General features: G+C 44.1%; 1 protein-coding gene across 3 annotated transcripts in view; it reads left to right on the top strand.

Moving 5' to 3' along the window:
- Window positions 1–16,454, top strand: part of VPS13B (vacuolar protein sorting 13 homolog B) — a 777,819-nt gene extending 761,365 nt beyond the window's left edge. For 2 of the 3 annotated variants that reach the window (XM_023517476.1, XM_023517471.1), the window contains exons 58-62: window positions 2,600–2,770; window positions 8,768–8,944; window positions 11,216–11,318; window positions 12,272–12,521; window positions 16,205–16,454. In XM_023517476.1, coding sequence (XP_023373244.1) covers window positions 2,600–2,770; window positions 8,768–8,944; window positions 11,216–11,318; window positions 12,272–12,521; window positions 16,205–16,453 — 950 coding nt within the window. In that variant the 3' untranslated portion in view covers window position 16,454. The remainder of the gene's footprint in view (window positions 1–2,599; window positions 2,771–8,767; window positions 8,945–11,215; window positions 11,319–12,271; window positions 12,522–16,204) is intronic. The other variant, XM_023517472.1, reaches the window with a different exon arrangement.
- The last annotated feature ends 7,237 nt before the right edge of the window (window positions 16,455–23,691 follow it).

Here is a 23,691-nt window from a genome sequence, read left to right as displayed (position 1 = left end):
GGAAAACAAGGACTGACTCAACTGTTATTCCATGTGATAAATACAGAAATAGTAAAGGTGTTCAGGATTTCTGTTAAACATCAGAAATCCTACACTGGGTTGCCTCATCATATTTTTTTTAATGTAGATACAGTTGTCATAACTTTCTTAAGGGTATGAATACATTCTGACATGGGAGCCGATCTGGAGGGGAAGCAGCCAGCTTTCCTCTAGCTCGATATGTAAACAGTGCCATCTTGTGGGCTGAGTGAGGCCTGCGTGCTTCCCAGTAAAAGGAAGAATATTTTAGTTTTATCTGCGTGTGTTTGCTTGATGATATTTTGGTCAGGTTAGCGTGACTTGTAAATAAACAAGGGCCATCTAAGACCCTCCTATTTATTAGCAGAAGTCAGGGAAAACAGAGCAAAGGGCTTCTTCCTCATGAAGGGCGTTGTACCATAGACACTGCTACAACTCCATCATGAGTGGGCAGGTTGTGGAATTATCTAGAAGGCATAAAAAATGACTTGAGTTTGAATTATTAGAATCTGTGATCCATATATGGGGTAGGTGATTAGGGGTAGGGGTGGGGGCTGGCAAAAGAACTGCAAGAACAATACAACAAATTCCATGGACAGTAGAAAGGCCACTCCCCCAGGCCCCAAGTCATCCAGGAGGCCGGGGCTGAGCTGCAGAAATTCACCAGTTGAGTCACTGGCACATTTCTCACTCTTGACACTAGACTCTCTGTCGTTGTTGTTCTTATTTTAAAATAAGACAACCAACACCTATTAAACTGAACTTCAGTGGTACTTTGAGCATACTGACTCACTGAATATTTTTACATTTGCTTTCTCTTAGCAAAGTCTCTTTGGTTTTTTGGTATCTGTGTGTATACACACATGTGTGGGAGGGATTTCTTTCTTTTCAGATTATGGTAAATATGCAGCTGTGAAAATGACACTTCCATTTCTTCTTGGAACTAGCTGTTTGATAATAGATGAGCTCGTTGGGCTGTGTCCAGATCTGTCCACTGATATCATTCAGTTTTGCTCACTGAGGTGGATGGAGACCTGCTAGAAGGGACCATGACTGTTTGAACAAGATACTGACATCGCCTTTCTTAGGAAAACCAGATGGAATCATGGCTTTCACAGGATCTGCTCCTTTTTGTCAACTGACATCCTGAATATCAAAACTGTACATATTTTCCATGACACAATAACTATTTCTTCAGAATGTCAAATGATAAAATTTAGTGCTTCCCTTTATTATAACTGAAGTAATATAGAGGGAACAATGTTTATTACTAAAGCAGAAACATGTCTCTTTTTTTGGTAGAGATAGAGTCTCACTTTATCGCCCTCAGTAGAGTGCCGTGGCGTCACACAGCTCACAGGAACCTCCAATTCCTGGGCTTAGGCGATTCTCTTGCCTCAGCCTCCCAAGTAGCTAGGACTACAGGGCCCACCAGAATGCCTGACTAATTTTTTGTTGCAGGTTGGCCAGGGCCAGGTTTGAATCTGCCATCCTCGTATATGGGGCCGGCACCCTACCCACTGAACCACAGGCGCCACCCAGAAACATTTCTTTACAAGCTTTAATTAGGACCCCACACAGTATCTCACACCTGTAATCCTAGCACTCTGGAAGGCCAAGGTGGGTAGATTGCTTGACCTCAAGAGTTCAAGACCAGACTGAGCAAGAGTGAGACCCCATCTCTACTAAAAATACAAACAAAACTAGCCAGGGGCAGCACCCATAGCTCAGTGGGTAGGGCACCTGCCATGTATACCAAGCCTGGCAGGTTCAAACCTGGTCTGGGCCAGCTAAAACAACAATGACAACTGCAACAAAAAAATAGCTGGGTGTTGTGGTGGGCGCCTGTAGTCCCAGCTACTTGGAAGGCTGAGGCAAGAGAATCGCTTAAGCCCAAGAGTTTGAGGTTGTTGTGAGCTATGACGCCACGGCACTCTACCAAGGGCAACATAGTGAGACTCTGTCTCAAAAAAAAAAAAAAAAAGAAAGAAAACTAGCCAGACATCATGGCAGGCACCTATTGTCCCAGCTACTTGGGAGGCTAAGGCAAGAGGATCACTTAAGCCCTTGAGTTTGAGGTTGCTGTGAGATATGATGCCACGGTACTCTACCCAGGGTGTCAGAGTGAGACTTTGTCCAAAAAAAAAAAAAAAAAATTCACCAACATAACCTTATCCTTTAAAATCAGAGCAGACCTCAATGAGGAGGTCTAAACTAGCCAGTTTTTTGTTGATTTCTCATATCTAGACTTGCAGAAAAACTAAGCAGTTTTCACCAAGCCTTGACAATTATGTGATAATGAAGGATAGTTTTCATGTAAAACTCTAGGCTAATTTCTGACAACTTAGGCTATTACTTTACCTCCTGTAGGAGCACCATCACCTCAAGGGCAAATGTTAATCTTCAGCTCATTTTTTTAAGGCTCTTGCTCAAGTTGCCCAAGTGGGAGTCTCTGTCACCCACCACTGGGTCCCAGAAGAGGCTACAAAGGCTCCCACTGCTCCCAGGCCTCTAGGACCACTGATCTGGAGTCTACCACATCTGTGATAAGGAGGCCAACCCTGTGTTCTTGTGTCCTCAGGTACACTCACATCCATCACCAACCTGGCCACCAGCCTGGCTCGGAACATGGACCGGCTGTCACTGGATGAAGAGCACTATAACCGACAGGAGGAATGGCGGCGCCAGCTCCCTGAAAGCCTTGGCGAGGGGCTGCGGCAGGGCCTGTCCCGGCTGGGCATCAGCCTGCTCGGTAAGGGTCTGGCAAGGGCTATGGGAAGCCCTGGCCGTCTGCACTCCTGCAGGCAGACTGCAGTTCAGGGTCTCCAGGACGTGGCCACTTCACTTTCTCCCTCGAGGTGACTGTCAAGTGCTCAGAGAGGATGAGGCACTCACTGTGATCCCCCACCCCCGTGCACCTGTGAGACTGTGCACTAAGACCCCATTTCCCTGACAGGAGCCAGCCCTGACAGCAGAACCTACCTGCATGCTGGGCCTTCCTTTGCCTCTCATGTGAAATGTATCTTAGGCCTTACTGTAGTTCTTCATAGGAAATAATAACTCCATCGGAGGCCCCCCAAGCATAGGGGTGTCCACACAAGGACAGTGGCATATAGCTGTTGACTTTTTGAAGTACTAGGTGGCTCTTTTTGAAGCCCTCATCCCCATGGATGCTGCAGGCACTTGCCCTTGTTTGAGAAGCACTCAAGCAACATGCAAATGTCATGTAAACTTCAGTGAGGAGCCTACTTTTTCTTTTTATTCCATCTTATTTGTTTTGAGATCTGCCTGACTCATAGAAATTATAATTTGTCAAGCAGCCAGATGATATAGTTAGAAGTGAAAATTGCTATTGGGTAGTTGAAAATGTTACAAATGTTTGAAAATAAGTTGCTTTAGAAAAATCTATAAAAAGGAAGCTTCAGAGCTGAGAGCTTGCAGCGCAGGATTTTCAATGGCATTTTTTGTTTATTTGTTTGCAAAGGAATTTAAAACTGTATTGCTTGGCAGTATGCCTTCTGCGCATCTGAGGGAGTGTGTGCCTCCCAGAGATCAAAGTGACCAAAAGCAGCACAGAGCAAAGGGTAAAAAAGATGAGCTTGACAGGATTTGTCCTCTCTCCAATCGTCAGTTCCGTACACAACTCCTCAGCTCGCAACCACAGCCAGCTGAGGCTCTGAGAGGAAGTAGTAAAACGTTACAAGTCCAGGTTAAACTGCTAGAAGTTGTTTAAGTAATAACAGGCAGTGGTGTGGGGCGCTGCCAGGATATAGTGCATGGAAACAGGGCGCTAGTGACCTGGGGCAGACATGGGCAGAGGAGCGACCACTTGCTTGGCTCAGCAACCCCAAAAGCAATGGTGATGCCTTTGGGGAAGGTGTGACATCCCTCAGGTGCCCCAGAGCCCAGGGTGGCATGTCCAAGTGCTTTCTGTGTGATTGCAGGCAAGTTCTTAACCTCTCTGAACCTGGGCTTCTCCCTTGTTCGCTGGGGCTGGAAATACCATTGTTAGAAATAATGATAAGTGGCACAGAGCTCATGGCTGGTGAACAGAGTTATTGCATTATGGTGGCAAAGGAACTGTAAGAGTTTTTCTACCTGTTTTCTAAGAATATCTCAGCAAAAAGAGGCATTTGAGCAATAATTGGAGAGTTTTCACATTAGAGTCATAGATCAAGTGGCAGTAACCAGAGGAAGTGACAATAAGGTTATGTTGGGGGCCTCAAGGTCATTATTTTGGGACTTTGGGGACTGTTCATGCCTAATTATAGGCTTGAGTGCCTCTGCTCTGGTCTAGAGAGCTTCGTTCCCTCCATCCCAGCTTTTCTTGGAGCTGCCAGGTAACTGGAGAGACCTGAACTGGCTGCTACAAGGCCATCTCTACTCTGAGTCCCTGATTCCCTTCCAACTGGAGGGTTCTCTTTTCCTATATAAGATTGTGTCCAGTGGTAAGAATCAGTTCTGGGAGGAGACATGAGTCTGCCCTGATAGTGTCACTTTGGGGAACATGGCAGACAGGGTAGGAAGCTATAAAGCTCCAGTCTTTGTTGTAATCATTGTGTCCTATATATCCTCAACCATGCAAGGTGGTTGTTCAGTCTGTGGAAAATGCAGTGGGCTCACTGAGTCTTTCTGCACCTCTGGTAATTTCCAGAAGCCTAGGGGTGACATAAATCCCTCTGCGTATACTGGCTGCACCTGCCGACACCGGCTGCCTTCCGGGCCCACCAGAGCTCTGGGCTCAGCCTAGCACACAGCCCAAAAGGCACATCCACTTCTGGACTCCACAGAGCTCCCAGGGTATCTCAAGCTTGGTCCTAACTGGCTTCCTTTTCTCTAAGAGTTCAAGAGTCTGTCTATGTCCCATGTAATCTCTGGGTTATCACAAAATGCCTGGTCCAAGAACTACTGGATGTGTTGGCAGGAAGAAGAGGAGGGGATAGAAACTACTGAGTTACCTCACTTTGGAAAGTATAAATTCATCACCATTTATTTAATCCATCCCCAGAAATGGCATTGGAAATTACTTCTCTGACCCATACTTCCTCGAGGCTGCTACCTGGTGTATGAAGCATTGCCAGGTTCTACAGAGGCCTCTCCCCCATCTTCATGGGCACTCTTGGCTACAACTTTGGAATCCCAGCAAAAATAACCCTCAACTAGGTGGATCAGGAAAGTTTCCCTCCAAGTGAATGGTACTCAGGGATCTGCCCTCAATCCCAGACTCTGCTATCACAGACTGGTTTGCAGTTAGTTGGGAGTTTAGGATTAATAGGTCAAAGCACTTTCTTCTCTGTTTGTTAATCTGTTATAGTAAAAAAAACAAAAACAAAAACAAAAAAAAGAGTGGAATATCCCCTACCCTCTGTGGGCCTCCTTTCTCTTTGGAGAAGGCTGCAGTACAATATCCCAGCTTAGCCTTGTTCTTCTGCTACTGCAATAAAAAGTACCTGAAACAGGCTCGGCACCTGTAGCTCAAGTGGCTAGGGCACCAGCCACATACACCAGAGCTGGCGGGTTCGAACCCAGGGCCTGCCAAATAACAATGATGGCTGCAACTAAAAAATAGCCGGGCATTGTGGTGGGCGCCTGTAGTCCCAGCTACTTGGGAGGCTGAGGCAAGAGAATTGCTTGAGCCCTAGAGTTTGAGGTTGCTGTGAGCTGTGATACCACAGTGCTCTACCAAGAGCAACATAATGAAACTCTGTCTCAAAAAAAAAAAGTACCTGAAACAAAATTTCACCTTGTGGGAACGGCAGCATCAAAATAGCCACAGAGACTAGAACTGTCATGGCTCAGTGACCAAATGTTTTTCTCTAGAGGCTGGGGAGCAAGTCACAGAAGAGGTGAGGGGTTAGGGAAGGCCCCAGTGTTTTCCTTGCTCCACAGAGGAAGTCCTCCTCCACAGGGCACCAGCTCTCCACGCCCTGCTGCCTCACAATCCAGGGAAGCCCCCTCCCAGCCCGTTCCTTTCCCACACACTCATCACATCACAGCCATCTCCATGTGGCCGCCCACCCCGTGGGCCTGAAGCCAGCGAATGAGTCTTAGGATCAATTTCTACTATTTACAGCCTTACACCAGAGTTTGAGTCTATGACAGCAAATAATTTACCAATTGTGGGATTTAGCTGGATTATACTTCAGAAGAGAGCCTTCTACAGCCTGAGAGAAGCTGCCTCTCCCAGGGAGCAGTTGCAGAGAGCATGAAACGGCTGCTGGTCACTCACAGTCTCTCTGTTCTCCAGCTCTTAGCACAAAGAGGGAGACAGCCACACCTGGTAACCAGTGAGGTGCTGGTGTGTGTGACAAGCCAGCTTTCCCCCTCAAGGGTTCTGGTGCTGAGCTGAGCTAAGGACGATCTGACAGCTCCTTTTCTAACTCTTAGAATCTGTAACACCTTGTCAAGGGGCTTAGGCTTTCTGCTTCTGGGGCTGCCCAGATAGTCTATATATCAAAGCCACGGTAACTAGAGCCTGCACGATGGCCAGTGGAGGGAGAAACAGGATGATCAAAGGGCAGTTTCCCTGTCATACCTGTGTGCTGGTGAGCCGACAGACGTCAGCACCTGTGTGGGTGATCACAGCTGCCTGGCCTCTGCATTCTGTGCAGAGATTAGGGCTGGCACGTTAAAGAGAATGGGAGCTTCTGAATGAAGTAACCACTTGTCCCCCATGCAATTGTAATAGTCATAATGGACTGGGAATGGCAGTTCACACCTATAATCTTAGCATTGTGGGAGGCCAAGGCAGGAGGATTGCTTGAGGACAGGAGTTTGAGACCAGCCTGAGCAACACTGTGAGAACCCTTCTACTAAAAATTAAAAAAAAAAAAAAAGTCATAATGAAAAGCTGCACTTGAGAAAAGACATTTCTGCCAACACAGGTGATAAAGTGAACTCGTACTCATTTCCCCTTTTTTCTACTCTCAAGCATGGAGACTTTTCAGAGAAATCAGATAATCAAATCACAAAAGCTGTGTGCTTTGATTTGATGCTGTTATGTTGCATTGTGTGCTGTGCAATGATTTGAAGAGGACACACTGGGTTCCCACCTCTCCCCATGTGGCCACTCAGACATATGAGCAGTGATGCCTCAGATTCTGGAAAAGGGGGTAACGGTGGGCTCCCAGCCCAAGTGCTGGGTCTGGCTATCTGGGGAGCTGTCATCTCCCCCTACCTCCTGCCCCTGATAGCCAGAATGACCTGGGTGGCTGGGAGCAGCTTCCTCCATCTCCCTGTCATTTCTTCATAAGGTTTAGGCAATATTACCCTAGGCAGGGGAAACTGACCTGTCGCCTCAGGTCATTCTTAATCTGTCAGTGCATAAATTTAAAGATCTCTGTCAAAACCTAGAGGAATGGAATCACTGAAGAACATTCCCTTTACAATTGACCTGAAGGAACAAGCCTTTTATTTTACTGGGTTTTGTTCAATGGAATAGGCCTTGAAATTAGCAGGTCATTAACTGAGACCTGGAAATCTCCATTTACCCCAGAGGCTTTGCATTAGTGGCATTTGGAGTGATGGGATTTGACGTGTACTAGAATTTCTACCAGGAGGACTGTGGATTTTCAACAGTCCCTAGTTGAGTTGAAAACAGAATTCTGTCAAGAATTATAAAGGAATTTTTACTTCTTTCTGTGTTAGGGAACCCTGTATTCTATCATGGAAAAATATCAGGCCTGGGGGGCCCTTTCCTAGAACTCATCTTTGGCCCCTCAGAGGAAGAAAGGAGGTATCCTTTCACTGGTAACCAAGCTCCGTGTAGAAGAGTGTTGCCAGAGAGCAGAGCAGGGAAGCAGGCTTTGGTGGCTGTTCTCAAATGAGGAGTTAAGTGGCTAAACCTCAGAAGAAATGAGACAGAAGGAAGTTTTTCTCAGATTGGCACAGAGAAAGAGCCTGTTTCATAAACAGGGTAAGGAAATAGCAATAGCTTGGCAAGTGCAATCATTGAACAGCAATATGACCTTGGGGAAAACTCCCTAACCTCTTTCTGCCTCAGTATTCCAATTTGGATAAAAACAATGGCTGAGGGCCAGAGGCAGTGAGTGGCTCACGCCTTTAATCACTTGAGATCAGGAATTCAAGACCAGTCTGGGGTGCTAATGAGGTCCTGTGCTTACAAAAAATAAATCAATAAAATAATACCCAACCCCTAGAAATACGAGTCTTAAATCATCTCATAAAGCTCTTGGTATAGTCCCCACATCTAGGAAGCACTCAGTATAGATTACCCATAATTAAAATAATAATTATTACATCAATAGTTACTCTTATTAAATAATTATTAAATTAGCATATTAATAATACTAAATTATTATTAAATAATTGCTATTAATAGGTTTGCATCTTCCTGATTCAGTGAAAATATATTAGTCTGAGCAGGCTTGCTCTCCTGAGTAATTGTTAGCTCTTCTCTCTAAACTGTGTTGTCTGGCTTCTGGGAAAAGGTGGATGGGCAACACTTTGACTAGCCTGATGTGCTTTTTAGATTTTGAAATAAACTTCACAGATCCAGACTGTGTGGACCAAACCTAATCTGAACATTGTGTTTTGATAAAGACAATAAATGTCTAACTTAAACAGCCCTCAGTGTTCTTAGATAATTGATAAATAAATGTGGAGTAAAGAACTTTATAATGAGGGTGGGGATTCATTTTCAATCCAAATAAAGCTGTGTTCCAGATTGAGGTTTTCGTTTCTGAGGGTTTTAAACATGTGTCCTTAGTGAGGCCTTTTGTTATTTCAGGTGCGATTGCCGGTATAGTTGATCAGCCAATGCAGAACTTCCAGAAAACATCTGAGGCTCAGGCTTCAGCAGGACACAAGGCCAAGGGTGTTATCTCGGGTGTGGGGAAAGGAATCATGGGAGTGTTCACAAAGCCCATAGGAGGAGCTGCCGAGCTTGTGTCACAGACTGGCTATGGTAAGTTGGTGGGGACGGGTCAGGCCAACTCAGACATGACAGATGAATTTGCATTATTGTACCAAGGGTTCCCTAAAATAATCTAACTTTTCGCATGGCAAAGTGTAACAGAAAATGGCTTGGGGAAAAAGGAGGAGGGGTTAGAAATGATTTTTGTCTCTTCAAAGCCCCCTCATTCCTTTCTCTTTGAGAAGCAGAACCTATACTCCTGCCCCAGGCCAGTGGCCTGGAGGGGCAGGGGAATGTCTTTTGCAAGGGAATTGTCTGGGTGAAGTCACAACATGAATCTGGGTGGAGGCCACAAGATTCTTCTAGCTAAAGACAGGATGAATTCCAACAGAGGACACAAGATTGCCTTAGCCCAAAATGGGATTATGAGATTAATCAGAACCTTCAAAGGCTCTGTGCTTCTGTTCAGAAGAGGGGAGTGCTGGTATTTTTGATACAGGAGTTTGCTAGTCTCCTCATTTGTGGGCAAATGAATAAATTCTCCTTCCATCTCCTCAAACTGCTTGGCTCTCCTGATGCGGTTTCTGGGGACAAGTGCTGAGCTTTGGGTAACAAAAGAAGTAAAAAAATTTAAAAATAGTAGCTATCTTTCTCCCTATGCTTACTTGCACAGAGTAGAATTGTACTACTAATAAAAAGTAATAAAATTGTAGAACCAGAAAATCAATTAGTGATTTATTTGGTGTTGGGAGTGGCCATCTCACCTGCAGACACCACCCTTGTCCCTGGGGCCAGGTCTAGTCTCCCCGCCAATGGCAGCCAAGGCACAGGGTCTGCAACTGAAACCCCTTCCCCCAAGCAGATGGTTGCCATGAACTTGGGTTTGTGACACTCCTTGCACTTGGATGGTAGCAAGGTAGAGCCCTCCCCTGCCCATGAGAAGCACCTCCCTCCCATACTTATTTTCTGCATTTTTGGCACAGCATGTTAAAGTAACTTTCCATACACATGTGACTAGGATCATCACCTTTTAACCTAAAATTAGTGTCATCATTTTGGTCATGAAGCAGGCTGTCTATAGGAGCACTCGCCCAGCTGTAGGCACGATAAGCAGTCTGCATCTGGCCATAAAGTCTGCAGGCATCCTGCACCTCAGTAGGTCTTGATATGAGGCAGCCAGATCTGGGCACAAAAACAGTGTCTGAAGGAAGGGGGCGGAGACAAATGCCTGCCCTTGAGGCAACCATGGGGAAGCTTCTTTCAAGAGACTATACAGACTTTTGTGCTCCTCTTCTTTTTCCTACCCTGCCCCTCATTATTTCTCCCTCTGTGAGTGACATTTTCACTCACATCAGTAAGAATTGCTGCAGCTTATAAGTGGTCAAAGTTAAACTCACCCTTATCCAATGCTATACATTAATAAAAATAGGGTTCCTTTTGATAGAGACTTGAGGTAAAGTCAACTCATACTTCATATATTCCTTTGGTTTTGAAAATGCCATTGCCCCTCACCGTGTGTGTTTCCCAGGGCTAAGGAGCCCTCCCTTATGTAAGACTATCTCACAGCAGAGCTTCACATGGCCTTTTTGGTTTCCATCACTCTTGTAAAACTTTTATTACCAAACTGAAGGTTTTACAAACCACTAACTCTTAGTCTAATGACTATGCCTCGTTTATAAACATTTACAAGCCCTCAGAAAGCACACATGCTGTACCATCTTTGGTTCTGGAGTCTCTTTAGAGGCCTGTGTGGCCGCTGCTGGGTGCCCTCATTTGGTGCTGGCACCAGGGAGACCAGGTAATAAACCAGAGGCCCCAAGAGTGCCCATAAATGTATATGGATTTGTGTTTAACAGCTGGATTAAGTCACTTCACGTTTAAATGCTGTATCTAGGAAAGGGTGTGCCTTTGTACATATCTATGTGTGTTGTGTTTTTTTTCTTCTTTGACTTGCCATAGCACAGGTACAGAAGTATTATTAATATTAAGGAAGTCGAGTAACAATCTGGACTTTTTTAACATGTGAATTGTAAATGTGTAAGCTGTTGTTCCTGACCAGTATCTCTCAGGAGCATTCTGCTTCCTCTAATTGTTAGTCTGTGCTTGGACTGTAGCACACTCATATTTTACTTACTAATGCAAGATCACCAGGGTTAAGAACATTCTAATGTTTAATGATTATCTATACGCTTGCTTCCAAAGATATGACATCACTTTGGATCTGTAACATTTAATGGGTGGCTCTAGCAGAAGACGTCACAGTAGTAGGGAACTGTTTTCCAGAAAACAACTAGTAAAACACCCTTACTTCTCTTACCACAGGTATTTTACATGGAGCTGGACTTTCTCAGCTTCCCAAACAGCGCTATCAGCCAAGTGATCTACACGCCGACCAGGCTCCAAATAGCCATGTCAAATATGTCTGGTAAGGTTATTGAGACACTTGCTCAGCTTGCATTCACATTATGCGTTAATAAAACCCTGTTCGCTTTCAAGCTAATGAGCTAGACTTCCAGAGGAGCCCAAGAGGAGTAGCCTTTTTTGGCATTGGCATCTTGGGCAGCACAAGGGAACAGGAGAGGGACAGGGAAAGGCTGTCTCCCCTTGGGGGCTGGCTGCAGGACTCCTCTGCTCCATGCTCATCACCCACAGAGGGCAGACACATGGGGAGAAGCCCAGGCCTGTGAAGGGATCTAAGATTTCCTGTACATTATGATTAGGGTACTGGGTTTTTTGTTTTTTGTTTTTCTTTTTTCTTTTCTTTACTTTTCTTTGTTGTTGTTGTTGAGACAGAATCTCACTCTGTTGAAAAAAAAAGAATCTCACTCTATTGCCCTGGGTAGAGTGGCATGGCGTCATTATAGCTGATAGCAACCATAGTCTCTCCGACTCGGGTAATCCTTTTGCCTCAGCCTCCTGAAACTAAGACTACAGGCACCCACCACAAGGGGCTAGTTTTTTCTATTTTTAGTAGAGACACGAGGTCTTGCTTTTGCTTAACCTGATCTTGAATTCCTGAGCTCAAGCGATCTACCCACTTCAGCCTCCCAGAGAGCAAAGATTACAGGTGTGAGTAAAAATTACAGATGTGAGCCACCATGCCCAGCCTCTTTTTTTTTTTTTTTTTTTTTTTAGGGGAAGAAAAGAAGCTAATTAGGGCCAAGGGAAATCTTTCTCTCCAAGAGCAGCCAGGTTCTCTTGACCAGAATTAATTTGAGAATTAAATTGACAATTAACATTTCCAGTTAAAATTAATAACAGCCTTTACCTTTGAGGAGCGTCGTATGGGGTTATCCCAACTCTTGGTAAATAATGGGCACTGGTAAGTGACCATCTATTCAAGCTGACTCCTAGCCTCACTTTTCTGCTTTTATACAGGAAAATGCTTCAGTCTCTGGGCAGACCAGAAGTCCACATGGCCCTAGATGTGGTTCTGGTAAGGGGCTCAGGCCAGGAGCATGAAGGGTGCTTGTTGCTGACATCAGAAGTGCTCTTCGTGGTGAGCATCAGTGAGGACACACAGCAGCAGGCCTTCCCCGTCACAGAGATCGACTGTGCACAGGACAGCAAGCAACACAACCTGCTCACTGTGCAGCTCAAGCAGCCAAGAGTGGCCTGTGATGTGGAGGTACATTGCAGAAAACAGAGTGACTAAAGCTAGCTGCCAGGGAGGCTGAGAAGTATACGCTGATGACTGGTATGTAGGCACCCTCTGGAGTGGCTGCCAGAGACCAGAAGGGCTGCTGGGCAGAGGAAGGAGTGTGGAGGTGGAAGAGCCATTGCAGAAGGGCACTGGGAAGCTGCCACTCCAGTGTGCCCTGCACAGGAGACCCCAGCAGATGGCCAGAGGGACTCTTGGTCTGGGGCTAAGCCACGAACTAAACAAGGCCGATCTGGTTTGGTTGTCATAGGACCAGGATGTTAGAGTGGACAGGTCAGGACATTTGAGTTCTAAAATGAGTGGGTTGGGAGAAGAAGAGCTAGGATCAGAGTAGCAATTCCAGGAGGCTTCCTGATCCAAACATCCAATTTCAAGTCCAAGGCTGCCCAGAGCCTGGAATAACTACAGCAGGTTGTGGGTACATGAGAGGACAGCTACAGAAGTAAGGGGCATCATGAATGAAACAAGATACTCCCTCTGCCCCCTCCCCTACTCCCAACTCTAGAGACTTCAGTGGTCAAAATGTTGTGAAGAGATATCACTGTCCTGTCCACTGCTCTGTATTTTGTGACCATGTCCCCTTCCCCACAGAACAGTTTCCTATTCCGCGGGTACCAGGGGGGCTCCTGGGAACAATGCTTAGACTCTTGGGCCCCACAGATCCTAAGATGTGCCGTTTGCTGACTTCTGGCACACGTAAGGTGATGTAGATGGATGCTTAGGCAGGGCATACTGGGTTTCAGGGGTCCGAGGTGAGCCTTGACCAGAATGACCACAGCTTCTTGCCGTCCATCCCAGGGTAAGCAGGTACATCCACTGGAAAACTGCTCCCCTCCGTCCCTCCCAGGGGGTGGCCTGATCTGTGGGGCCTAATTGTTTACCTAAGAAACAGATATCTTTTTCTACACAGCAAGAGGGGGTGGATCAATAGCAAATCAGAGCCTGCTGGTCCTAACTTGGGAATTAGGAAACCCCCGCAAAGGACAGCAGACCTGCCTCCAGCAGGTCCTGCCTGATTCCTCATTTCATTTCTCTTCCTGGTATGGGAGCCTGTGTCTCCCTCACACCATTGTCTCAGTAAAATTATCTGGGAAGATGGAAAGCAGCCAACCACAACAACTCTTAAGATTTCTCCAGTTTCTTGGATCATAATCAGTCAGGCTTTAAGCTGGGGCTTGGCACCAGGATGACATTGCTGCTTCAAGTTGATGACTTTCTGGGAATAAACAGAGGTCAGATGTCCAGGCTGACTTTATTAGATCTGCCAAAACCTTCTGATCAGTTGACAATAAAGCAGCAGTTATCTGGCTGCAGGATTTGGCAATGAATAATATCATTATCTTCCAGTCCTTCGTCCTTAAGGAGAAACCTCCAAGGCCCTAAGGAGCATTCATGACCATCGTTATTCCTTAGCTGCTTGGGAAGTATTTCAGAGCTTAAACTGTTGAGACTGGAGATGCTTCTTTTACTGTTAAACTGTCCGTACTATCGTCAGTTGTGATCCTTTTGCTTTTCTTTTTGAGGTGCATACTGTGGGGAACTGTCATAGCTGGAGGGGATAGATTTATTTCTCCAGAGGTTATGAGATGATAGCTGCGGTCACTACCCCTAGAAGTCGCCAAGGCAATTTGGGACCGCAGAATCATAGTTAGAGGCAGAAGCAGAAGCTCTGGGCCATGCTAAATACTAGTTTTCCGCTGGTGTCCAGAGAGAAAAGCAGACTGGGAGTATGGAACAGCTGACACAGTGTGGGAAGAGGCTGAGAGCAGCACTGCACCCCCACAGCACTGGGTCCTGGGCAGACCGTGGGAGGCCGGTGCCTTCAGCCTCCACGTTCTGCTTTCTTGGTGTCTATCCCACTTCACCTTTCCCCTCAAATCATTAGGCACATCCCTTAATTCTGTATCCATAACCCTAACCTACCCCACTGCCCCTGAAGAAAACCCAAGCTGCAGAGAGCATTTTTGCTTGAGAGTGGCCCTTCGCTCAATGCCGCGGCCCAGTATTTCCACGTGGAGGAGCGCTGCCTCATGCGCGAACTTTCCTCAGCGTGTCCCCCACACCTCAGGCATAAAACCTACCTGCTGTGACACCCCCAGTGAAGACCAAGAGCAGCATTTTAAGATCTTTGTATAAAATGGCTTTTCTGGTTTTTTACTTTTGCCTTAGATACTAGGAAACATAATTACTTTGAATTTTGGAAGGAATTAATTTGTAGATGACATCATCCAGTACATTCAAATATGGCAGGATTCAGACTTTTAAAAATCAGCATTTGCTTTTCTTGGTTAAATGCAGCCATTTTTAGGGGTAATAATTGCTTAATATGCCTGGCACATTATTGAAATCCCTTCTGAGAGGCTCAAAATGAGTCAGAAGGTCAATTTATTCCTTGGCCGTGTTCCTTTCACAACACGGGTTTTCCTGTGCTGCTGTTCAGGAGGAGCAATTAAGACTCTTTGTGTAGCCAAAGCTTTCCAGCTGAATTCTGGCCCCATCAGTGATATCATCAGAGCTCTGGCTTTTGCCTGGTGGTGCAGAGCTTTCATCTGGTAGTGAACCTTTGGGGGCCTTTCCTCCCACCACAGGCTTAAAAACATCAGGCCCAAACTAAGGAATGCCCTACTTCTTCCTCGGGCAGCTCCTTTACTCTTTACATTCAACCTGGCTTTGTGGGACTTTTTTCTGAGCTCTACATAGAAATATAAATTCTTTACCATTACTTTGAAAACTAAAAGCCCTCCATAAAAACGTCTGTAATTCTTCCAGAGTGGTCTTGCCAACATTTGGTAGGTAAAAACCAGAGAAGTCAGTTGCTACCAGATTCTCACAGATCAGTGGCCTGTGACTGCAAGGTTCCTGCTGCACTTGGTCTACACGTGTGCTAGACACCCCAGGACGCAGGGTGGGAAGAATTTACAGCTCCAGCTGCCTTTGATGGGTGCTTTCTCAGAAAATCTCACTTAAGAACTTAGGTAGTATATCTCTGTTCTCCTATTTGAGTTCCACTGAAGATGAGCCAAACTTTTATGAACCATAAATGTACTTTGCATCCTCCCTTTTTTCCATAAAAATTTCCCCTTCCTCTGCCCAGTTCTTCTATTTTCTCTGGCTTTAAATCCTAGTATTTATAAAAACAGAAAATGTTACAGTTCAAAAGGTATTTATTTTTGTAATGCTCTGTCCAAAGCCACTGGTTTGAAAGAGGTGCTCTCCACTTTCCTGTCAAACTGAAGTCCTATCTGAAGGGGATTGGGGAGCTTTTATTTCAGGACGCTGAGTTTAATGTTGATTAGATTTATACGGAGGAAAGACATTTCTCTCCTTGGCTGGTTAGTAAAGAGCAGTGACAAATGTTTTAGTAGTTAATGAGTAAAATGTTATCAAATCGTCAACCTCATACATGAGAATTTTATGCAACACCAAATGCTTATTCACAGGAGGTTGCCCTAACATTCACAGCTTGTTACAGCTAAAATTGCAGTGTTGTTATTACCACAGCTCAGATGAAAAATAAAAGGAAGCTTTATTAGTTTACTTAAAAGGCAAAATGGACAAATGTATTAAGGCAACACAGAGGAGATAATTTTGTCATGGAAATCTCATTATAATGGACTGACAAGTAATGAATCTTTACTTTTGGATCCCAGGTGGATGGAGTCCGCGAGAGATTGTCAGAGCAACAGTATAACAGACTTGTGGACTACATCACTAAGACGTCTTGTCACCTGGCCCCCAACTGCTCTTCCATGCAAACACCAAGCCCTGTGGTGGTTGTGGACCCTCCGCCCTCCACTGTTAAAACATACCATTATTTGGTTGATCCACGTTTTGCTCAGGTCTTCATTAGTAAATTTACCATGGTGAAAAATAAAGCTCTGAGGAAAGGGTTTCCTTGAATCCCCTCTGAGGTGTTCATTCCTGCTTGTGCAATTTGTTTGTTTTTGAGACAGGCTCTACGTTGCCCAAGCTAACCCTGAACACCTTCTTAGTCTCAATTTTCCCAGTTCAGCCCTTCAGAGACCACAGGTACATTTATTTATTTTTGAAAAAGAAAAACCTAATTAGCTCTAATATCCAATATGGACACAAGGCAAACACTTTTCTATAGTATTTCTAGCCACTTCTTAAATTCAGATTCTTGCCATCTCTCTGAAACAAATACGATACTTTCAAGTGTGTTCCCCTCCCACGGGTAGACAGAATCCTGTATGTTGTATTCCTCTCACACATAGATCCATTCCTTTTTGTTCTGTGACATCTGCAAAAATTTCCACAATTTGAATCTTTCTCCTCCAACGCAAAATGTGGCCAGGCCTCAGAATGGAGAGCCAGTTTCATTTGTTTGGGGATACCACCTTTGCCTCATATCCCCTTGTCTGCAAAGATTTGGATTCTTGAAATGCTTAGACTTTGTGATTTAACATATCACATTTGTTACTTAACTGCAATGCTACTCCTTCAGTGAAAACTGTTTTCTTTCTCAAGTAGCATTTAGTCAAATGTAAGACCAGTCTGATTGATTGCTATCTAGGTGTTAGAAGTCACTTTCCATCCAGACTGTTTTACTAAGCAAGCTTAGGGTAAATCTTTTGTCGACCAATGAATAACAGCCCTGAAGGTAAGTTTCCTGAGTACCCTAAAACACACTAGGAACTCCTTGGTCCCTGGCAGGGAGTCAAGAACCCTGACACTGATGCTAATAATGACAACAGTCCAGATAATTTAGTCTGCTCAATTACTTGACAAAGCATGAAGATACTTCCAGTGACTGGTAATATTTAGCTTCTCAGAATGGGTTTGAATCAAGATCCCAGGCCACCAGATTTCTTAAAATGTTTAGTAAATGTCTGATTAAAACATGTTTACTGATTACATCCAAACTTGGCCCTAGAGCTGTTACCGACAATTGTGAGATGCTATGACAAGGGGAACTGCAAATGCCCACTGATCTTTAACATGTTCTTGAGCAGTCACTACAAACCTGTTACTGGAAAGCAACAGTTCAAGCTCAGAATGAAAAATGGCTCCTCCATTAGTTTGTTGTGTTATACTCATTTAGGAAAGTGAGTTTTGTCAACCTCAAGAGTAACTATTTTTAAGAATGTAAAGAAATATTAATTCTTGTATCTTTTATGGTAATTTTGCATACTACTTCTAAGAATTGTTATATAAAATTGTTTAAAATAAAAGGTATCCTTCAATTGCTGACCATACCTAGATGCGCAGTGTTACTGTTTTTTAAAATATAGTTTTTAACAGATACCTGGATTTAAATACAGCTTACACACTGTAAAAGGGTAAAATACAGGTTTACGGAGACCCCTTCAATTCATGGTCTGGATCCAAGCAACTGCATCTTAAGAATGTTGCAATGAAATGGACACAGTATCACCACAATTAAAGGTATGCTAAAACAATGACATTTTAAATAAATACAGAAATCAGGTTGTCATCATAAGGTTCATAAGTACAGTTAAAACTCCCAACCTAGGGGCAGCGCATGTGGCTCAAAGGAGTAAGGCACCGGTCCCATATGCGGGAGGTGGCGGGTTCAAACCCAGCCCCGGCCAAAAACTGCAAAACAAACAAACAAACAAAAACAAAGGGGGAGAGAGAGGGTAACTGGTGTGTTCTCACCTAAGGTGTACAATGTAAGGGTATACAGCACACCCCCTGGGTAAAGGGCTCAACTACAACTTGAACTTAAACACAAACAGTGGTTGGGCACGGTGGTTCACGCCTATAATCCTAGCACTCTGGGAGGCCGAGGCAGGTGGATTACCTAAGCTCACAGGGTGTCCAGTCCCACCTGAGCCAGAGTGAGAACTCATCTCTAAGTGAGCGTTGTAGAGGGAGCCTGTGGTCCTAGCTTCTTGGGAGGTTAAGGCAACAGAATCATTTTTGAGGCCAAGAGTTTGAGGTTGCTGTGAGCTATGACCCCATGGCACTCTATCAACAGCAACAAAGTGAGACTCTGCCTCAAAAAAAAAAAAAAAAAAACCCAGACAACCACACGAACAGTGTAACCTAATCATCTGTATCCTCAAATTAATCTGAAATTTTAAAGGGGGGGGGAGGAAATCTCAACCAATTCTGATGCTTTTAATTGTCCTGATTCGTTAATAAGAATAACTGACCAAAGAATTTAATAACAGTTTATTTATCACTCATATTCATAGCTCAGGAACACAGGTCAGTGACAGATGTCTATGTAAATCAGCCCAAAGAAATTCTGTAAAGAGAAAAACAAAAGTTAATGACAAACCTTAACACCATCCTTACGATCAGTTCAGGCCTATTCCTACTGGGATGCCCCACTTTGATTATTTATATTTAGCCCCTGGAAGAGCACAATTCAGGCTGCCTGAACTCAGGCCAGCTCCCTGGCAGCTGCTTTAACAAAAGTTCACCCATTCCAAACAATACTTCTGTTCCTCACTCTGAATCTATTTTTCTTCTCATAGCTTTGTAAATACAACTTATTAAAAATAGAATCCACAGGGGGTGGTTCCTGTGGCTCAAAGGAGTAGGGCACCTACTGCCAGAGGTGGGCAGGTTCAAACCCAGCCCCAGCCAAAAACCACAAAAAAAAAAAAAAAAAAAAAAAAATAGAATCCACATAAAAATTAGCCTACTCCATATGATTATGAAATACATGCTCATTATGGAAAACTTGAAAATCAAAGTTAGTTAAAAGAAAACAGTAATAAGATTATAAACACAACCATTAGTATCTTCACCTTTTCTCCTTTAAGTTTTTTTCCTTTAATATAGATGATCCCCAACTTAATGATGGTTTGACTTAAAATTTTCCAGCTTTATAATGTGCTTATAAAGGTATTAAATGCATTTAACTTACGATACTCTCAACATCTGATAAAATTACAATAGACTGTAAGGAGCACCTGCATATTTTTAATTTTTTGTAGAGATGGGGGTCTCACTGGTCTTTTTTTTTCCTTTTGAGACAGAGTCTTACTTTGCTGTCCTTGGTAGAGTGCTGTGTGCCCCTAGCTCACAGCAACTTCAAACTCTTGGGCTCAAGTGATCCCCTTGACTCAGCCTCCCAAGTAGCAACCCCAGCTATTTTTAGAGACAGTGACTCACTCTGGCTCAGGCTGGTCTCAAACTCAAGAGCTCAGGCAATCCACCTGTGTCAGCCTCCCAGAGTACTAGGATTACAGGTGTGACCACGCTTGGCCTGGTCTCACTGTCTCAAACTCTTGGCCTCAAGCAATCCTCCAGCCTCAGCCTCCCAAAGTGCCAGGATACCCACCCCCAGTCTACATTTCTATTATATAATTGAGCCACCATGCCTGGTCTACATTTCTATTATATAATTTAATATCACCTTGTCAATAAATTTCCTTATCTACTTTCCAATCTCTGAAAATAAAATTCTATTTTTCTACTATTATAAATAATGCTATAGATAATTAATGCATGAATCTGAGTATTTGAAATACTTAGTATACTGACTACTACACTAGAAAAAAATTTTTCCTTGGCAAACAGAGCAGTGGTGCTGCAGCAGCAGCAAGTCCTAAGTCTAGCAAGAGCAGCAGCATTGACCCCAGAAGTCTGGAACTGAAAAACATCTCTAGAAGCAACTAGCTGCTCTCTTCTGAAGGCTGGGAAGAAGAGGGACCAGCTGCCATATTTTAGATCATCCTACTCAGAAAAAGCTCTGGGAAGACACGGAGTGATAGCATGGGACAATGGGGCATTAGTGGGAAAGCTAAGAAGGGAGGAAGACCAGCATAAAAAGTGGATGAAGGGGAGTGTGGAGACCCAGGGATACAGCCCACACGTGGAATTGCTGGGAGGCTGCCAGGGAATCACCACCACCCTCCACTGTCCCCTACTGGAATGGACTGGCATCTGGTTAAATTTCTGGGTGGGCCTCCCCCCATTCCCATACAGAGAGAGATGTGCAGGAACTGGGCACCCATGACTGCTGGGTACTCTTAACACTAGCTCTGTGGTGGAGGGCCAGAGGGAGTGCAGTCTGGCCTACCATCTCTTTAGGGAACGGGGCTGCTACCTTAGCTAGGCACTTCCCTTCCCAAATACAGACGGGAATGGGCATAGTCTGGGGAGCAGATAACACAGCTGCCTATGGAATATTAGGGGAACAGAACTCTGAGGCCCCAAGACCTTTCTTTTTCTTAAGACCATGAGGGTCCAGAATGGTATGGCTTTTCGGAGATTGGCTATACAATTGACTCCAGCTCTATTTTCCAGGTGTGGGTAGCCATATCTGGGCAGAGCCCACAGCTCTGCCAGACAGATTAAGTAGGTCCTGGCCCCCACCACTATGTATAATCTCTATGTATAATCTGGATCACAGGGGTACGACCCTCACCACCACCTCAGTGATGATGTCATGAAATTCAATTTCCAGCCTCTGGAGCTTTACATCACAAAGCAGCTATGTTTTTCATAATACTGGAGTGCCCCCTAGTGCCCTATGAAAAAAAAATTTTTTAACCCTCTGTAAGAACTTAACCAGTGTCTAAGATACCACAACAGAAGAACCAATAAAAAAGCACTGCCATCAGACCAGATCATCTTTCCACAAGGGATGACAATGTAGTTACCTCAAAAAATCCTGACTACAAAGATATGATATGAAATGCCAGAAAGGGAATTCATATTATGCATGACAAAAACAATAAAGGGAATTGAAGGAAAACTGGGAAACCAGCAAAAGGAAATATAAAAATTGACCCTAAAATTAAATGAAAGACATGACAAAGTCTCCAAGGATCTAGACACAATTGAACTGATATAAAAAAGCTAAAAGAAAGGAGTCATTCAGAGCATTTCAAAATGTAATAGTTTCATTAACAGATTAAACACGGAGAAAGATTCTCAGAGCTCGGAGATAAGGCATTAGAACTAACCGGTCATTTAAAGAGGCAGAAAGAAAGAGTAAAAGCGGAAAAATTTTAAGAGAATTATGGGACTACAAGAAGCATAGCGCTCTCTACAAAGAGAGAGGTGGCTATTTCTTGAAAACACTCCAACAAAAGATAGTAAGACAAAACAAGGAAACATGGCCCATTCAAAGGAACAAAATTCCACAAACCAACCATAAAGAACTGTGCCTCTGAATTACTTGATAAGAAAGTTTAAAATTGGCTTATAGGGCGCCAGCCACATACACCAAAGCTGGCAGGTTCAATCCCAGCCCAGCCCGCTAAACAATGACAATTGTAATCAAAAAATAGCCTGGCGTTGGTGTCAGGTGCCTGTAGTCCCAGCTACTGGGAGGCTGAGGCAAGAGAATTGCTTAAGCCCAAGAGTTTGAGGTTGCTGTGAGCCATGATGCCACAGCACTCTACCTAGGGCAACATAGTTGGACTCTGTCTCAAAAAAAAAAAAAAGTTTAAAACTATCTGAAATATGCAAATATGTCCAATAAACTAATGGACAGACAACTAAACAAAATCAGAAAGACTATTACATGTACACACATGAAAACAAAAATGAGAATATCAACAAAGAGAAATTTTTAAAAAACAAACATTCTGGAGCTGAAATTTATAATAACGATTTTTTTTTGAGACAGTCTCACTTGGTGGCCCTCTGTAGAGTGTGGTAGCATCATAGCTCACAGCAAGCTCAAAGTCTTGGGATCAAGAAATCCTCTTCCATCAGGTTCCCAAGGAGCTGGGATTATAGACGTCTGCCACAATGCCTGGCTATTTTTAAAGAAGGGGTCTTGCTCTTGCTCAAGCTGGTCTCAAACTACTGAGTTCAAGTAATCCACCCAGCTTGGCCTCCCAGAGTGCTAAGATTACAGTGTGAGCCACCATGACTGGTCCTGAATTGACTTAAAAAAAAAAAAAAAAAGGCACTAGAGGGGTTTAACAGACTCAGGCAGAAGGAGGAATTAACAAATTGGAAGACAGGGCATTTGAAATTAACATGTCTGAAGAGTGGGGGGAAAAATGAAGTTGGCCAAGCACAGAGGCTCACACCTATAATCCCAGGACTTTGGGAGGCCTAAGGTAAGAAGATCACTTGAGGCCAGGCGCTCAAGACCAGCCTGAGCTATAGAGACCCCCCTTTTCTCTACAAAAAAAAAAAAAAGAAAGAAAAGAAAAGAAAAATTACCTAACGCATGGTGGCTCATGCCTATAGTCCCAGCCACTTGGAAGGCTGAAGCAAATGATTGAGTCCAGGAGTTTGAGCTTGCAGTAAGCTATGATGAGGCCACTGCACTCCAGCCTGGGTGACAGAGTGAGACTTTGTCTCAAAAAAAAAAAAAAGCACTGAGCTGAAAGTAAGACGTTAAGGAGGTATTTTTACATCTATGTTCACAGCATTATTAACAACAGTCAAAAGATGAAGGCAATAAACAAACTGTGATACATATGGACAATAGATCGAATCACTCAGCCTTGAAAATTTTGACACATACTAAAAATGAATGAAAACTTGAGGTCATTGTGCAAAATGAATCAAGTTTCAAAATGATAAATATTGTATGATTCCATTTATAACGTGTCTATAGTAGTGAAACTCATAAAACTCATACGAAGTAAAAGGGGGGGCTGTCATGGTGAGGGTAGATTAGAGAATGGGTAGCTGTTTAATGGGTGTAAAGCACTGGTTCTGCAAAATGAAGAGGTGTCTAGAGATGGCACAAAGTGAACATACTGAACTACACAACTAAAAATGATTCCAGCCTGGGTAATGTAACAAAACCCCACTGTACAAAATATTAGCTGGGGGTGGTGGCATACACCAATAGTCTTAGCTACACACGATGCTGAGGCTAGAGGATCACTTGGACCCAATAATTGGAAGTTACAGTGAACTACTGACTGGGCTACTGTTGCTGAATTCCAGCATGGGTGACAGAGTGAGACTCTTTAAAAAAAACTTTTAAGGCTCGGCGCCTATAGTTCAACCGGCTAAGGCGCCAGCCACGTACACCTAAGGTGGCGGGTTCGAATCCCCAGCCCGGACCCGCCCAAAAAACAATGACGGCTGCAACCAAAAAAAAAAAAAAAAAAAATAGCCGGGAGTTGTGGCGGGCGCCTGTGATCCCAGCTACTTGGGAGGCGGAGGCAGGAGACTCGCTTGAGCCCAGGAGTTGGAGGTTGCTGTGAGCTGTAATGCC

This window comes from Otolemur garnettii, unplaced genomic scaffold (assembly GCF_000181295.1).
Source record: "Otolemur garnettii isolate 467f Iridium unplaced genomic scaffold, OtoGar3 scaffold00004, whole genome shotgun sequence".
Taxonomy (NCBI): Eukaryota; Metazoa; Chordata; class Mammalia; order Primates; family Galagidae; genus Otolemur; species Otolemur garnettii.
Note: the sequence above shows the minus strand (reverse complement) of the source record. Positions and strands in the feature narration are given on the sequence as shown.